This window comes from Cotesia glomerata, linkage group LG8, assembly GCF_020080835.1.
Source record: "Cotesia glomerata isolate CgM1 linkage group LG8, MPM_Cglom_v2.3, whole genome shotgun sequence".
NCBI classification, from domain to species: Eukaryota; Metazoa; Arthropoda; class Insecta; order Hymenoptera; family Braconidae; genus Cotesia; species Cotesia glomerata.
The window spans coordinates 18,080,523-18,098,937 of record NC_058165.1 but is presented as its reverse complement, the minus strand read 5'-3'; the positions used below and the strand labels follow the sequence as shown (position 1 = coordinate 18,098,937).

The 18,415-nt window shown below is 29.2% G+C and overlaps 2 protein-coding genes across 8 annotated transcripts in view; both read right to left on the bottom strand.

The window, feature by feature from the left end:
- Positions 1 to 22: 22 nt before the first annotated feature.
- Positions 23 to 12,334, bottom strand: LOC123270662 (nidogen-like). Of its 4 annotated transcripts, XM_044736813.1 has the most exons (20): positions 12,256 to 12,311; positions 11,974 to 12,178; positions 6,549 to 6,827; positions 6,133 to 6,338; positions 5,974 to 6,065; positions 5,700 to 5,864; positions 5,230 to 5,463; positions 4,470 to 5,153; positions 4,107 to 4,238; positions 3,952 to 4,050; positions 3,694 to 3,882; positions 3,444 to 3,581; positions 3,002 to 3,127; positions 2,802 to 2,924; positions 2,382 to 2,722; positions 1,145 to 1,710; positions 908 to 1,083; positions 503 to 611; positions 301 to 419; positions 23 to 230 (listed from the first exon to the last, which is right to left on the bottom strand). In XM_044736813.1, the coding sequence occupies exons 2-20, from the start codon at positions 12,166 to 12,168 to the stop codon at positions 94 to 96; spliced, it is 4,110 nt and encodes a 1,369-aa protein (XP_044592748.1). In that variant the 5' UTR covers positions 12,169 to 12,178; positions 12,256 to 12,311; the 3' UTR covers positions 23 to 93. The 4 variants fall into 4 exon arrangements, with proteins under 4 accessions (XP_044592748.1, XP_044592749.1, XP_044592750.1 ...); XM_044736814.1 differs by having other exon boundaries at positions 5,700 to 5,843; positions 11,974 to 12,334; XM_044736815.1 differs by lacking the exon at positions 3,444 to 3,581 and having other exon boundaries at positions 11,974 to 12,334.
- A 952-nt stretch (positions 12,335 to 13,286) lies between these two features.
- The window catches only part of LOC123270262, an 87,655-nt gene continuing 82,526 nt past the window's right edge, over positions 13,287 to 18,415 (bottom strand). For 2 of the 4 annotated variants that reach the window (XM_044736242.1, XM_044736243.1), the window contains exons 11-16: positions 16,382 to 18,349; positions 15,830 to 16,078; positions 15,093 to 15,770; positions 14,755 to 15,030; positions 14,298 to 14,573; positions 13,287 to 14,234 (exon numbers count right to left, since the gene is read on the bottom strand). In XM_044736242.1, the coding sequence (XP_044592177.1) occupies positions 13,951 to 14,234; positions 14,298 to 14,573; positions 14,755 to 15,030; positions 15,093 to 15,770; positions 15,830 to 16,078; positions 16,382 to 18,349 (3,731 nt within the window). In that variant the 3' untranslated portion in view covers positions 13,287 to 13,950. Of the gene's footprint in view, positions 14,235 to 14,297; positions 14,620 to 14,754; positions 15,031 to 15,092; positions 15,771 to 15,829; positions 16,079 to 16,381; positions 18,350 to 18,415 lie in introns of all 4 variants that reach the window. The other 2 variants (XM_044736244.1, XR_006510553.1) reach the window with 2 other exon arrangements.

The following is an 18,415-nucleotide window of genomic DNA, read 5'->3' as shown; positions in this document are numbered from 1 at the left end:
AATTTTAATTATCTATGCATGATTAATGTAATGCGCAGGCAATAAAATATTTATTAAAAAAGAAAATTAATATTGATTTAGTTTAATTATAAACTACGATGGATAACGGGATTCAGTACAAGGTCCAGTAGTATCATCTGCACAAGCGCATGTTCGTCCTCCTTGTCCATCTGGCAAACATAATTGATCCTTGTAACATCTTCCATTTTCATATTGGCAGACATTTGATACTGTTGATTAAAATTTTATAAATTAAAATTAAATATTAAATTTTTTTATTATTATTTATTGATAATTTACTTCGTGGACATGATTCAGGAACCGAAACAATTCCATAGAGTTTTCCACTTCCGCCCGGTGGTATTGACAATGAATTTTCTTTCAGACCCGTTGTTTTTGATATTACTTCTATTTTGTTTCTGTTAAAAAATAATAATAATTAATAAATAATAATTAAAAAATATATATATATATATATATATATATTAAAATGATTATTAACGTTTTCCAATCAGTCCAATAGTAATTATCTTCAGATATTGCCAATCCAAATGGATATGATAATTCTTTAGCTACAGTTCGTATCAACTTTTGGTCAATTGGAGTGCAACCTTTTGAAAAAATAATTTATTTAATAAATAAAATTAATAGTGTGTAAACGGAAAAAACAAGACTATACTGAATATTATTCCAGATTATACTCATTGTAATCTTGGATCATACTGAGTATAATCTTGAATTATACTGAGTGTAATCTCGGATTATACTGAGTATAATCTTGGATTATACTCAGTGTAATCTTAGATTATACTCAGTATAATCCGAGATTACACTCAGTATAATCTAGGATGATATTCAGTGTCGTCTTGTTTTTTCCGTCTAAAATTTATAAATATATTTTAATTACTAATTGTAAATGTTCCAGCATCAGTCCAACATAATTCATCAGTCGCCCAATCAATACACAGTGAATTAGGTAACTGAACTTTGTCGCCATCTAAAAATATTTCCCTTCCGGAACCGTCTTCATTGGACCATTCTAATTTTGGTTTTACGCGATTCCAGTCGGACCAAAATATTTTTCTGAAATATTTATAACAATTGGTAGTAATAGTAGTAATAATTAAAAAAAAAATAAACTTACCCTCGATAAGGATGAACGGCAATTCCTCGTGGATTGACAAGTCCATCAGAAATAATAACTTTTCTTTTTTTAGTAGCTAAATTAGCAACTTCAACGGTACCCTTACCAGAATCTGTCCAAAATATATTTCGTGATACCCAATCAATAGAAATACCTTCTGGACTACTAACACCGGTGATAAATGTTTCAACGTTCGACCCATTGTAAGATAATTTAGTTATTTTGTTACCAGTAATATCACTGGTGTAAAGATTACCACCAGCACAATCAATATCAATGGCTATTGCCATTTGAGCGTAAGCCAAGTTTATCGGGATACCTGGATTAGCCGGCGTCGGATAATACGGAATTCTAAGTGTTGCCATTCCTTGATTGACCAGCAAAAAATTAGCTGGATACTTTGGCTTTGATTTACAACTAAATCCATCGCCTGCAAAACCTTGATTACAAACACAAGCATAGTCACTGCCACCAACAAGAACGCATGTTGCGTCTTGTGAACATACACTTGGTTCTTTAAGGCATGATATTTGTGGTACACAATTGAATCCATCGCCATAATATCCCTTTAATAAAAATTATTATTATTATTATTATCAATATTATTGAAATTTTTTGAAAATATTATTGAAAATTTTGTTTCCAAAATAATCAGATGATAAAATAAGCATTTTATATATTTATATACATTATATATATGTATATATGAAAAATATATCAAAAATGCATGTAAGTACTCAAATGAAAGGTCTTGATAAGTGTAACATCAGGATGAGCTTATATCTTTAAAAATATCAATAATTAAGAAATGACCTTGTATCTTGTGGAATATTGAAATTTATAAAGATATAAGCTCATTTTTAAGTTACACTCATCAAGAGCTTTCATTTGAGTACCCACATCAATTTTTCATATGTATATATATATTATATATATATATATATATATATATATATATATATATATATATATATATATATATATATATATATATATATATTATATATATATATATGTATGTATGAAAAATATATCAAAAATACATGTGGGTACTTAAATGAAAGCTCTTGATGATTGTAACATCAAGATGAATTTATATCTTTAAAAACGTCAATATTTAAAAAAAATACAGTGGAATTTAACAAAAGTCATTATTCAATAGTGACTACAAGGTTGCTATTTATTATTATTATTATTATCATAAAATATTGCGATAAAATAAATTTAATATACTTACAGGCAAGCAGACACATGCAAAATTAGTTGATGTTTGATTGTAACCGCAAACTGCATTATTTCCGCAGTTATTGAGAATGTTACAACCAATATGATCTTCCGTACATTGATTAATTCCATCACCGTGAAAACCATTCATACAAACGCATTTATAACCACCGTCCCGGCTTATACATTGTCCATTTTGATGGCACATCGAAGGATTGGTAGAGCAATCCGCTGCCACACATCTCCCGTTCACCATGTTAAATTCTGGATTGCAAGTGCATTCATAACGAGATTTTGATGGGTTGTATGAACATCTCTCGTCGGTATCACATTCTGAGTGATCGGTGCATTCATCTAAATATAAATAATTACATATTATATAATAAATTTATTTCTTTTTTATTAATCATTTAAATTAAAAAGAAGAAGAAACCAATAAGTGTGCACGATGTTCCATCTCCTTCGTATCCTGGATTGCAGACGCACTTAGCTATTGGCTCATCGGGTCGACAAGATGCATTAGGGTCACATATATCAATATCCAAACAAGATACATCTGTTTGTTTAAAAAATTAGTAAAGCTAATGCAATCAAAATGCAATTATTAAATTATTAATTATTAAAACTTAATACCTGTCTTGACGCATTCAATACCATCACCTTCGTATCCGGAATTACAGCGGCACTCGTATTCATCGGTGTCTTTTATAAATACACATTGAGCGTACGGATGACAAGTGTTGACAACATTACATGATACTGTACATAACATACATATCAAAAATGCAATATTAATAATTGTTATAATTAAACAGTTTCATATTGTTAATTTTAATTTAAAGCATTATATTTTTTTAAGGAATAAAATATACATAACATATATAACAAAAATTGCAGTATTAATAATTGTTATAATTAAACTGTTTCATATTGTTAATTTTAATTTAAAGCATTATATTTTTAAGGAATAAAATTTGTGTGTAGGGCAATAAGCTAAGCTGTGTATGTTAAATTCAGTAGATATTATAGATTAGTATAGATTAAGCAGAGGCAACCAGCAGCAAGTCATGCGTACATTTGGATCCTGAGGGACCCATCGTTTCGTAGTTATATCCTGGTCTAGGGAGGCAACTGTCATCCAGCCGTTGGTAATCATACCCCCAGGGACAAATGCAGTTGTCCTTCAAGCATTCTGGAAGTGGCTGAGCAACCACTAAAATAATTCACGATGCAATTTTCATACATATTCATTAATAAAATTATTGTTATTAATAGTTTAAAGCTTTAAATAAAAATACCATTTATATTATAATTTATACACTTACGATCATCAGATGAATTTGGTTTCTGCTGTATATTTAATTTATGACAATTATCATCACGGAATTCATACCCGGGCGGACACCAACACATTCCTTGGGTATCACAGTGTGGAGAAGACATCGTTGAAGTTGAATTAGGTTTTTCGGTAATGCTTGTTACTTGAGATTGAACATAACAATTGTATCCATCACCTGTAAATTTCATTATTCATCATAATCATAAATTATTATTAAATTTTATATTGATTAATTGTACATTACCAATGTAACCGGGTAAACATATGCATATATGAGTTTGTTTGTCTGTATCGTATGTACAAACTCCTTGAGGTGAGCAATTATTTGCCAAATTACAAGGATCTGTAATTAAATAATTAATAATAATTGTGATAAATAATATTGTAGTTAATTAGTACCATTAGCTGGATAACAAGGACCACCAGGTCTATCGTTTATGAAGCCTGGAACGCATGAACAAGTTGGTACATCATTTACTAATGAACATTGTTCATATTCACCGCAACGTGTGTCTTGGCAGGTCGCTAATTCTAAAATAAATTTATTAATCAGTACGACAATAAATTTAATTGTAAATAGGTTGAGTGATTTACGTTGATTGAACTGTTCAAACATAATTTGGACTTTAATAACATATTTAAACTTTCAATTTTTATTTTTACATCTATTTTTTTTTGATTGTTTTCATAAAATTCTATACTATGTATTATTTTTGTATAGTCGATGAATAAATAAATAATAATAATAAATAAGATAATTACTTTCACAGATTCTTCCATCGCCTGAAAATCCAGGACGACATTGACAAGTGTGTCCACCCTCATTATTAATACACTGTGCGTCAGATGAGCACACGTGATAACCAGCAGTGCATTCATTAATATCAACACAAGATGAGCTTCCATTTTCTTCATACAATTGCTGATAACCAGCATTGCAAACACATCGGAAATCATCACCGTCAACAACACAAGAGCTGTGTTGACTGCAACTTTCACGGCCTCTGATACAAGGGTCTTGTTCCTCCAGGGCTGTTATTTTGGTGTTTATTGCAAAACGTAAAATACCCTCTCGAGATTCATAAGTCGTTAATCCACGGGAATATTTAAGCCGTGTAGTTTCATCAGGTTGCTCCGGATCATAGGGACAATCGTGATACATTATCGATTGATCCAAAGTAAATGGATACTCTGTTTTGTCACCAGCCAACTTGTAAATTCTATTGCTGTGCGATCTAATGGTACCTTTTTGATTTTGAGTGTAAAGTTCATCGTAATCACCGTAATCTACTTTTGCGTCTCGAGGTAATTGAGGCAATGTACCCTGAATATCAGCTTCCATTTTTAATTGACCAAATACATCCAGTCCCATGTAAACACTTTTTATCAATACACGGTCACCCGTATTTCCAAATATTAACTCTGCTGAGTGATTAAATAAGCCACCTAAACAATTTGATATTTTTATTATTAATATCATGATTGATATTGTTAAAAAAAAAAAAAATAAAGAAGTAATTACCAGTAAGCTGATAGCCATTTTTAATTTCACCAATTGGTTTTGCAAAAAGCCAACCAATAATTCCACCAAGTGTACCCAATAATTGCATATTCTGTCCAATATTTTCGGGTATTCTCGACAAAGCTGTATAAGTTCTACCGTCTTTAGTTTGTACATAACACTGAAGATCTCGGGCTGTAAATTCTTCTCCGTTTATTTTTCCAGAAATACGTCCAATTACTCTCAGTGGCAAATCTATTTTATTTTATTTATTATAATTAATAAAATGACAAAAGTTAAAATAAATATCAGAGTTTAGTTTGTTAATTGTGTGGCTCTGATTTCAGTTGTGAAAAAAAAAAAAAAAAAAAAAAAAAAACCTATCTTTGATAAAAGCCTACAAAAGACTCATTTTGCTTTTGAAAACTTTGTCAAAAATAACAATAGTAAAAGTATAAACTTTTTTGTGTATTATGATTATTTTTATTTACCATTAGGCTGACAGAATTTTCCATTACCAAAGTATCCTGGCTTGCAATTGCAACAATAACCATACTCGTAGTCAACGCAGACGGCTTTACTGTGACAAGTTGTTGCTCCAGTCATACAAGTCTGATCGCTCGGTTGATTTGATTCTGTAAGTAAATTAGTAAACGCTTGACGCGCAATTTACACGTTTACACACGTTAGTAATAAAATTATTATTATAGGACAGATAAAGTCAGGGATAAATTTAAAGATAAATAAAGATATGCAGTGTCCTACTTTCAATGTTGTCTGGGTTTTTAATATTTCTTCCGTCAGCAATCGGACCTATTTGAAATATCCATTGACCGGGACGGTTAATATTTGACCATCTATTTTTTAAAGATAAAATTATTTTATTTATTTATTGATAATATATCAGAGAAAAAAAAATAGTACTTGTCGATATTTTGAATTTGATCTGTCCCAGATCCTTTTAATGTGTACATTCTTCCTTCACTCATAAATCCAGCTTGAGCTCTGGCATCTGGAAGACCATTTGGATGTGATTCTCCCTGAATCCATTGTATTCCACCATTTGGATAAAGTAATTCAGCAAATGAATGGGTACCATTTGAAGATATTGCCACTTGATAAGTATTAACCTGATTCAATTTTTTAAAATAAAATAAATACATAAAATATAACGAAAATTAAATTAGCCGACATTTAAAAATTTTTAGATTTTTTTTTATTGAAAAAATTATTAAAAACAAATAAAAAAAAAATTTCACTAAAAACGTCGGCTAACTTTAGTATAATAAAATATAACAATTGTAGTTATTAAAATAAATAAAATAAAAATGAAAATGAACCTTGTCGTGTTTTCCATTAAAGTAACCAACATCAACCCAGGTTGTTAAGAAAACGTGAGTAGGCATAAAATCAGTAATATTTTTATAAGCTGAGCGAACCATGCTGGCTGCGCGTGACAAAATTTCAGGATTGTCCGTTTCACCATAAAAAATTTTACCAGAGCCTTTTGTGTCGACGTGAGTATACAAAGGTGCAATAACTGGATCATCCAATGGAAATGCTATGTTGAAAAATCTCTGCATCGATCGTATAAATGACAATACCCCATTTTCATTTACCTGAATGATATAAATAATAATATATTCAGTATTGCACGCCTCATAGAGCGAAGCGCGTGAGGTTGTGCTTTATACTCCATTCGTCAAGGTCAAACAATTTTTTGTCATTTTTAAATGCCTCTATCACATCTATATTACATTTGTACAATAATATAAGTAGATGTACACCGAGAAAATACTTAACCTAAACCATTTTTTAATTACAAAAATCATTTCATGTTGCTATTTTGAAAAATACACTTGTACGAAAACAAATGAATTTTTCTTCATTCTGTCACGTGAAAACTATGGCGCCACTTGGTCAAGCTAGATTTTTTTTGTGTGACACTGAAGTTGGAAGATATTAAAAATTTTTTTAGAATATAGTAATTAAATTATTATAAAAAAAAAAATTAATTAAAAAGTTCCATTCGTGAAAATTTTTAGAAGCATTTTTTTACTACAATTGATTTGGTAAAAAAATTTTTAAAATTGACAGCTGACAGCTAACTTCAGTATTATGATTTTTTTAGACTGATTTAAAAAAAATAAAAAATATTATTTTTTTTATTTAATCAATTACACAACTTATTTTTTTTTCTAATTTATTTGTTAAAAAAAATTATTTAAATTTTCTATAAAAATAAACAGCGTAGTTGTGAAGCAGCGCGCATGCGCGGGATTGAAATCTGCGCAGTTAAGCTGCGCAGAGGGGATGAATTGCAAATTGTAACGGTCGCGCGAGCCGGCAGCCAGTTCAGTCCCCGAGCCAGCAGCCAACGTTCCCTCATTGACATCTCCCGCGTATTTATGTAGTATGATATTGCAGTAATAATTTAATGATTAAATAATAATTTATCGCCAATATAGTTTACTAATGCCCCTTTTGCTATCAAGATAGTAATTTTAGATAAATATTTATGGTAAGATCATTATTTACTAAAATAAAATTCCCGTCTCGTACTACGCACTATGGAGCCTTCTTGAAGCTTCCGGGTTTCTTTTGTTTTTTAATTCACATTATTAGGCATCAATTAATATTGATTAATTATTAGCTTCACTTAATTTAAAAATAGTATTGTAATTAATTATTAAAACAAATTTATAAAAAATAATAAGAAAGTTTCTTATTATGCCGTTTCTTAAAGAAATGTTGTTCGGAAGCAACGCGCATGCGCGGAATCGAAACTGCGCAGAAGGAATGACTTGTAACTTTTAACGGTCGCGCGAGCCGGCACGCCAGTCCAGTCGCCGAGCCAACAGCTAACTCTCCCTCATTGACATCTCTCGAATATTTAGTATGATAATGCAGTAATAATTGTATGATTTAATAATAATTTATAGCTAATATAGTCTACTAATAGCCCTTTTGCTATAAAAATAATAATTTCAGAAAAATATTTATGGTAAGATGATTATTTATTAAAAATAAAATTCCCGCACTGAGGAGCCCTCGAAGCTTCCAGGTTTCTTTTGTTTTTTAGTTGATATTGTTAGACATCAACTAATATTGATTAATTATTAGTTCAATTTAATTCAACAATAATATTATTAAATATTAAATATTGAAAGAATTTATTAAATACATTTTTTTTCAAATAATGCATAGTCACCAAATCATCTGCCATTTTTTTTTTGTAAATAATAGAAATAATATTTTAATAATTTTTTTTTTTTTTTTTTTATACTAAATTTCAAATAATTAAAATAATTATGTGACTACACAGAAAAAAAAATATTTTTTTGAGTGAAAAAAAAATTTTTTTTGACTCAAGAAATTTCACTTATTCTAACAAAATTAATTCTCTTGCTTCAAAAAAAAATTAAATATCTTGATAAAAGTAAATTTTCATTAATATTTTTATTAACTAATTTTCATTCAATATGTATAACTGCACGATAAAATAATATAAAATGGGTATTCAAATATTAAAGAGAAAAATTTTCTCAAGGTGAGAAAATTTTTTTCTCAGCTGAAGTAGGTGGCGCTGCTTCCCTAAAGTATCTAAAAATCTTGATAATATGTGTGTATATATCGTGAAGCGTTCCACATTTTTACATATATAAATAATGCTGTGAAGCGGGAAAGAATAGGAGTTACGGTAATTATTACGTGAAGCGTTCCACATCTTGATAATACTAAAGTTAGCCGACATTTTTAGTTTTTTGATTTTTTTCAATAATTAAATTAGAACAAAAAAATATTTTTAAAGTTTTTTACAAATGAAATTTTTTAAAAATTTTTTTGTAATAATTTTTTCAATAAGAAAAAATTCTAAAAATTTTTAGATATCGGCTAATTTGATTTTCATAAAATCTTGATCAAATATATAAATTTTCAGTATCAAGTATTTATGATAATTTGAATTAAGAAAAATAACTTCCATCAAAAATAGAATTTAAAAAAAAAATTTTTATCTTCAGTCTTTCTTCCGGCACCCGACAAATTTTCTTGAGCCAAGAATTTTGTTTTCCAGTCAAAAAATTTTTCTTTCTGTGTATTACTAGCTTCAGAATTATAAAAATTTATAAAATTTGCAAATGAAGTTAATGAAGAAACGTTGATTTGCGGACTCAAAATCGGAATATTTAACACTCGGTCTGAAGTTTCAGTATTGTTGTTTCATTAAGAAGTGAAGTATTTTAAAAAATAGTTTTAGTGTATGTTGTTTGATTAATTAGTGAAGTATTTTTAAAACTAATTTTAGTGTATTTTGTTCGATTAATAAGTGAAGTATTTTTAAAACTAGTTTTAGTGTATCAAGTATAAAAAGTTTATTTAAGTTAAGTGTAGTGAGTGTATGTTGTGTTGGAGATGCTTAAATTATCATCATCAGGTAAAATTAATCATATAAATATGAAAAAAGATAGTAGACATTTAGCAATTTTTATAAACGAAGATAAAAATTGTTTTGTCCACTACATTTTAATTTTTATTCAATGTTTTGAATCTTAAATTTTCTTTTTTTCCCAGAATGTTCGCTGCTTACTTCTACTTGCCGGCTGATTGCTTCTAACTGCTGAAATGGTGAGTTTGTTATAATTTTATTAACATTTTGAAATGACTAGCACATAATCTGAAAATTTATTTACTATAATGAAGCTGATATTTTTTATTAATCATTAAAAATTTATTGCTAGAAAATAGTTATCTGTTTAAATTAGTCTTATATTTTTGGTACTGATTTTAAAATTACTAATTAAATTATCAAATATCTGCTAAATTAATTTATGATAGTGAAATTAGCTGTCAAATTTTAGAATTTTTTTAATTAAAACTTTTTTTAAATTTTACATTAAGAAATTTATAAAAACTATTAGTGTAATTTTTTTTTAAATTTTTTATTGTAAAAAAAATTTCTAAAAATTGACAGCTGTCGGGCTAACTTCAGTTTCATAATTAATTTTCATTAAAAAAAAATTAAAAAATGGTCAAGTGACTGCTAAATTTAATGCACTGATAGAAGGATTTATTAACTATTAATAATTCAATTTATTTGAAGACTGTTATTTAATTTATTAAATATTTTTTAACATTTAATAAATATTTATTTGGGAGGAAAGTGTACATTTATTAATAGAAAAGATATAAGCTCACCCCGACATTACACTCATCGAGACCTTTCATTTGAGTAGCCACATCAATTTTTCATATATTTATACATATTATATAAATTTATATATATGTATATATGAACAATATATCAAAAATGCATGTGGGTATTCAAATGAAAGCTCTTGATGAGTGTAATATCAAGATGAGTTTATATCTTTAAAATATATATTATTATTATTATTTTTTAAATTCTTGTGAGAAAATAGTAAAAAAGACAAATAAATATAGTAAGTAGCTACTCGTATTTTATTATGTCAATTAGTCATCATTCATTGTCTGTGAGTCATTGTGTCTACATTATTAATCCAACAACAAAGTCATTCACCCATTCATTATTATTATCATCATCATTAGACGCTAAATGTTTATTTGACGTAAGACATTTTAATAAAAATAAAACAATTTATTTTTTTAAACGATTTATTAATCTGCATCTTTGATTATTAAATAGACTACCCGTAAATCTTAATAAAACCAATTGAATTAGACGTTTATTGTAAATTATTATTGGCCTACATTGTTGACCGCGAGTTAATTATAACGCTTTTACGATTTAATTAAAATCTTCTTCTGCTATAAAAATATATTAAATCATTTTGTTGTGTACGTTTGTTAAAAATAAATTGATTAAAAAAAAAAAAAAAAAAAAAAAACCAACAGATCAAATTGTATTATTAAGTAACTTTTGTCAAGTACACTAAAAAATATAAATTTAACAGAGAAACAAAAAAGTAATATACTATCGCCTTGTGAGGGTATCACTGGGTTATAGGTCACTTGGTGTTCATGTGTTATGAATAACTATAATAATAATAATAATAATAATAATAATAATAATAATAATAGTAATGAAATTTTTTTAATGGATTTTAAATTTATAATTATAAACTTGATAGTTTTTTAAGTTTATTCTGTAACTGAAAAGTTAAAAAAAAAAAAAAAGAACAATTATGTATGACGTTATTAAGATTCCAAGAATAGTCGTTTAAAATTTAAAAATTCTGAAAGGAGGTTTGCAGAGCATGGTGATAAAAGTGTTAACGCAATCGTGTAATCGAGTGCAATCATCATTTTTATAACTAGACTAGAATCATTGTCGTCAGCTTGATGTGAATAAGAATGAAGATGATGATGATGATAATAATGATACCCATGTAGGCTGAAGGTTCTAGTTTCCCTAATAAACTAGACTATCCCTTTTAAAAGTCACAATATATTGACATTCATTTTAAAATTATGTAATAAGCATTAAATAAAAATAATATTTTTTTAATCATTTTCTCAGTGAAAAAATAAAAAGTAAATGTCGGCATTTGTAGAGATAAAAAAAATAATTTTTAAACTCAAAAACACATATAGATATATTTATCTATCTATCGGAGATAAATCGTCAGTTTTATTCATTTTAAAATAAATTATAATAAGATACATATCTATTTATTATATGTATATTAATAGTTCCGTAAACATGTTCTTAGAAAAATGATCTCATAATCCGTTCATCATACATCCTTGTTATAATAATAATAAATAAATTAATAAAGTACTTACGAAAATGCTGTGATAAATTTTATCATAAAATGAAATAGGTGTTTTAAGTTCAACTTGAATTGAAGAATCAGTCGTCAATGTTTTAAAATTACTACCCGTAAACGGATACAAGTTATCTCGAGACAACGTTAATCCCGATTGAATAGTTAAAAATGTACAAATAATTATTTTAAATAATAATTTATATCGTGACATGATGAATGTACTGTAAAATAATAATTCCACAAATATTAAGTCACTAAATCTGGGATATTATCAACCGATTTCTTCTCACTAACTTACATCAGTGAATACAAGCTTGTGACTGCGATAAAATTTTCTCGAGCTAAGCTAAACCAGTAGCTTTACTACTCTATGGTATATTACTAAGAGTGGCGGTATGTTCACTTAAAAAAAACATATCCCCACCCTTTCACATATATACTTATATACACAGCAATTTAATCAAATTTATCCCGCGATAGTGTACTTTTCTTCTCCTTTATACATTATTTTCTTTTTAAATATTTAAACGCCTTTATACCATTAATTTGATAATAATAATAATAATAATAATAACAATAATTATAATAATATATTTAGAGATTAATTTTTTCTACAAAGGATCGTTTATTTGAAGATATTTTATTACTATTATCATCATCACTAGGTTATAAATAATAAATAAACTAAACAAACTGATAAAGGATTAAAGATAATATTTGGGAACAAAATATATATATACATATATATTTAATTTATACGGTGGTGATGGTGGTGTAAGCGGGTACGCGTGGGATCCGGAAATATATTGTGAAACGAGCAGAACGCGTACGACAATAATAATCGGAATAAACGAATGGAGGTGTACATTTGCAAATTCATTTTGTCATGTCTATTACCCTATCTATCGTTTTACTAAATTATTTCATTAATAATCCTTTATTATATTTAATACATTATAGATTACTTTTTTTATTACAAGAAATTACAATGCTAATTTGTACATATAAAATATAAATATAATACAATAGTTATAATACAAAGATTATTTATTATAATGATTTAATATCAGAGTTAGTTTTATTTTACTTTACTGTTTTTTTTTTCATTTTTTTTTTTTAATTTTATTTTCTACTACAGACGGACGCTAATTTGTATCACGTAAATATTTTATCGTCCGATTTATTCGTGAGCAGTGCTTATAATTCGGCAGTTGATTTATCGTTATTTATTTTTACACATACTCTACTATACATAAAAAAAGTTATTTACTAATTATAAAAAAATGGATTGTTAAATATCATTTTAAACAGTCAAATATTTTTTTTTTTTTTTTTTTCTTTAAATTGTTTGACAATTTAAATTTCCATAATTGATATATTTGTATATTTAAAAGTTTTGTTGCATGTTTACAATCAAAAATCTACTATGTGCGATAATTATGATTAACAATAAAAGCTACAATACATTTTTTTTTATGTACCAGCGTTTATAAATTATTATGTAAATTTACATATTTTTTTTATCGGTTTGGCAAGTTAGCCGGAATTTGTCCGAATTACAATTAACTACAATAAACAAATTTAATAACCGATTTCAGTTTATCGGTGTTGATCATTAAGACACCAGATTATTATCAGTCTTTAATAATCGGATTATAAAAGTTCATATTCAATGAAGCTCATTAATTTGACACAATTTTTATTAAAACAAATTGACTTTGGTCATCATTACTGATTTTTATAATTACAATTTACATTTAAAAGTTTATCAAAAAATGTTACACATTCGAGAGTATATTGTGCGTAATAAAAAAAAATAATAAATAATTATACATTATTTGGTTTGATAAAAAAGAAGAAATAAACTCGTCAGTCTGTTACTTGGTAACTATGGAAAAAAAAAATTTATTTTATCAAAAATTTACTAATAAATAAAATAAAAAATGATTGATGATCAGTACACAGAAGACTGTTGTACTGATCTCAGTCTATGTTAAGAGATCCCAATATTTGGCAATATTGTCTCACTGGGCCTGTCTCTTATTGGCCGGTTATTATTATTACTATTGCTATCACTACTAATAATATTATTATTATTATTATTATTATTATTATTATTATTATAAGTACTAGTTTTAGTATTATAAGAGTCAAAACATGTAACAAGTAAAACATGACTTTTGCAAGCATCGACACGTTTTTGTAGTATCACTGTTTCAGCTTCAAGTGCTTCGATAAATGATGAATTACGCCAATCCATACTATTTTCTACGTGTACTGTAGGGTAAAAATATAAATATGAATATGTAAATATATATGAAAATAACTGCAAAAACTTACAATCATAAGTCCATCGACTATCGGGTATCATTAGTCGTCTTTTAGCGTCACGTAACTCAATTTTAAGAAGCCGTTGGCGCAGACGTAGGTTGTTTATCTTGTACATTGTGCCACGTGGATCCGAGCGAATTAGACCTCTCCGTTCCATTATTTCCACGTCCTCGTCTGTGTAATCGAGTACTACCACGGGTAGGATTGTTTGCCTCTGATGCTGCTGCTGCCACTGCTGCTGATGTTGAACGTGTTGCACGTACTCGGCTCCCGGTTGTCCCACCGCTGAAACATCCGCACAACGTCGATGTTAGAACTCCCAGTGCGCCACCTGAGAAAATCATCGTCCCAAGGGATAAAGGCTTTTTTTAAAGCTCTTTTTATGTAATTTTTTTTTTTCCCAAATTAAAATATTCAAAATAAATTAGGGTTTATACGCGAATAATAATAATATTATTATTAATACCTTGATGCTCTTGGAGTGCACTAGTTTGCCTTGATGAATCACTGGCAATGCTGCTAATTTCGCTGTCTCTGACTACGCTATCATAACCGGAACTTTCAGCGCGATACCTTGACAAAGTAGCTGGAGAAAGTTTAGCAGCACGTGGCGTAGAATCAGCACCAGAATCATAACTCTCGCGATTTAATCCGAGTGATGAACCGAGGCTTAATATTTTACGTTGCATACGACCTGAGGACGGTAGTGAGGACGGAATTGATAATTCTAACGGTACAGTTACTGAAAAATAATTAATATTAATTTTAAAAATAAATAATAGTGATAAAATTGTAAAATTGTACCTGGAAGTATAATTTCCTCCTCAATATCCGATTTGCCAGTGACAGTTCTTTCAGTTCTTTCAGTTCTTTCAGTTCTTTCGCTTCTTTCAGATCTTTCATGAACAGCAGTGTTGAATAATTTTTTAGCCTCAATATATTCTTCTTCAGGATCTGACCCCGAAGCACCATTGCCCGGTATTCTTTCAATTTCCTCTTTAAGATTTGGATTTGACGCACCATCCGGATGTCGTAGACTAGATATATTACAATCACTAAATTTACCGCAATAACGTTTTGGACTTGCTAAATGTGATAAACTACTGCTAGGAATTTGCGATACTGCACCACCATTACCACCACCTGATGATAATGGCAATGCTGATGATGATGATCCTCCTCCACCACCTTTTCCCATTCTTATTCCCATTCCCATTCTCATTCCAGTCGCTGAAGACATTGCTTGTTGATTTTTAGTTAGCGAAGATCCTGCTCCTCCTTGAATTGTTGGGTACCAATAAGACGCTGTTGCTGGTCGTGACATACTTTGTCGACAATTATCACATATTTTTTCTTCATCGTTATTCCCAGGTATATACGCTGGCTCACTGTATATACTTCCATGGTTACTTGAATTGTCATTAAACATAACATCAGATAGCGATAAAGATTGACAACGTGATGGTGGACGGAAGACATTTGCTATTAAATTTTTAATATATTTTATTAAAAGGATATTAAAATAAAAATAAAAAACTTACCTGGAACATCATGGACACTGACAACAGATGAGTTTTCTCTCTGATAAGTCACTGAATTTGATACATTGGCCAAAGCAAGTTTACTTTGATATAGTTCATGAAGTCGAGCTAATTGATCAAACTTGTGTCGAGTTTCCTGTTCAAGAAAGTCTTCATGGTCAAAGTAAGGTCGCGGTAAGACACCTGTACCAACTGATGATGAAAATTGCGGTTTGTAACGTTCGCTGTCTGACATTACGGACATTGAATCTGGCAATTAAATTTAAAATAAGTTTTTTTTTTCTCAAATATCGATTTAGTTTTCTTTATATCAAAAATAAAGTTTTCTTATCAACTTTACGTATTAACAGCAGTTTAGGAAAATAAATAGGATTATCTTGAGGTATAATGGTACTTGAAAAAGTAATCTTTTAAAAGTTATTTTCCCATAGCTTTAAAAGATTACAGATATATACTGTATATTGACTTTTGTTAGATATCACTTTTTTTTTTTTTTTTTATTTTGATACTCATATAGCTGAAAAACTTTTAAAATAATAAAATAAAACTTACCGGTGAATGTAGAGACAATTGTCAAGTTTTCTTGACTCAAAATCCTTAACGGATGTTCCTCTTGATCGCTTTCAGGCAAAGGATTTTCACCCATACAAAGTGCTATATCTTCTTCGGTAACTTGCAAACACGAGTCTTGCATTGGTACTGGTTCTAAATCCTCAACTTCAATAATCTCTAAAATTTCATCTTCCGACGACAGTGAATGTCTCGAAGGTAATACCATATCTTTATGAGATAAATTAAGACTCTCCATTGAAACTTCGCGACTAACACCATTACTCAGTGGTTCAATTAATTTTAACGGTGGAGGTACAATTATTTCATCTTCCTCTTCATTATCATCATCATCATCATCAATATCTACAATATTAACATCATCATCATCATCATCATTTATATCATTATTTTTATTATCACTACTATCATCAATAACAGGACTAGTTGTTAAATCTAAACCAGAGTCAGTATTTGACTTTATATTATTTATTAAATTTAATAATTTATTACCCCCAGTAGAACGAATCTTATCAATGGTATCATCAGCATCAGTTGTTCTTAAACTATCGCTGCCCACAGTACTTAATGACGTATCATCCTCATTATCATCAGACGACATTTTAAATCCCGCCGAGCCCCCACCACTACCACTACTTGTGACATCTTTAAAAATACCAACACCACCAGTGACACCGCTTCCACAAGATTGACCTAATTTAGATTCCGATCTCGATGACGTGTGCTTGGCCCGTTGGATTTGTGATGACTGATTTTCTACCCACTTTCTTATCATTATTTTTTTATGATTATCCATAAAACCGTATCCAGTATGCTGTGACGATTGTTGTTGTAGTTGTAGTTGCTGCTGCTGCTGCTGCTGCTGCTGCTGCTGCTGTTGCTGCTGATTAAGTAATGGCTGTAAAGGACCATCAATCCATGTTTCTCTTTTATGATGAGTATCTTTAAATAAATGTCTTGCTTCAGCAACTTTTGATTTAGATATTCTTGGTCCATCAATCCACTGTTCGTCAGACGCTCCAATAATAATAACATTATTTCCACTTGCATTATTACTACTAGAGATTGGTATTTTACTATTTGTTGGGGAGTCTGTTAATTTATTAATGGAAGATTTAGTATTAATTTTACGGGCTGGACTTGATTTTGGTGTAATACTGTGAGCTGGCGATGTTTGTTTAGACGCCGTTTGAGTTAATGTTTTTACAGATGATTTTATTGGTGCCATTGACGCTGTCGTTTGTGTTACTGCCGTTGCATTAGTTGTTGTCGTCGTTGTTGTTAATAGTGTTGTTGTTGTTGTTGTTGTTGTTGTTGCAGTTGCAGTTGCAGTTGTTGTAGTAATTGTTTTATTATTGTGTACTGGACTATGTTGATCATCAATAAATTTACTATTTAAAGGTCTTTCAGCAGCAGAACCGCGTAAAATTCGTCCCATAGCACATCTTTGATCACCAGAATTAAGACTTGGAATATAAACAGGTGGATGCTCTCCATCAGTTGCGTCTTCAGCAGATGGACCAACATAAATAACAGTGTCTGCTGATAAATCACTTGAGCTTGGATCACACTCAGTATTTTGTCGTGCGGCTTCCTCACCGGAACTTCCACTGCTGTGACCATTTCCTTGTGTACCACCAGATACAAATTTTATTTTACGTCGGCGCATTCTGTGTATACGTGAGGCTAATTGTACAGTTGTTAGGGTATCCGTATAATGTTGGGCATTTGGTGATACATGAGCAATCATTGCTGCATGGCATGTCAGTGAACCCAGGCATTCTTTTAATAATTGGGTTAATTTATGTTCTTTATAGGGTAAATGCTTTTGACCATTAAATATTGCTAATAATATATTTCCAAGACCAGACAAGGGTATACCGCCAGCAGATTTACCACGATCTGAATTACCAAGATCCATTAAATGAAGTCTGCTACGCCCACCAGCAACTATATAATATTAAATAAATTTATTTATTACCATTTTTACCATTATTAATAGTTAATTATTAGATT

Excerpts from the sequence above, each read along its gene's own strand:
- LOC123270662 (XM_044736813.1), bottom strand. The coding sequence starts at position 12,168 with ATGTCACGATATAAATTATTATTTAAAATAATTATTTGTACATTTTTA. Across the intron at positions 5,464-5,699 it reads AAAATTCTGTCAGCCTAATG|ATTTGCCACTGAGAGTAATT; the intron begins GTAAATAAAAAT and ends AAAATAAAATAG. Across the intron at positions 2,925-3,001 it reads TATTGAATGCGTCAAGACAG|ATGTATCTTGTTTGGATATT; the intron begins GTATTAAGTTTT and ends TTAAACAAACAG.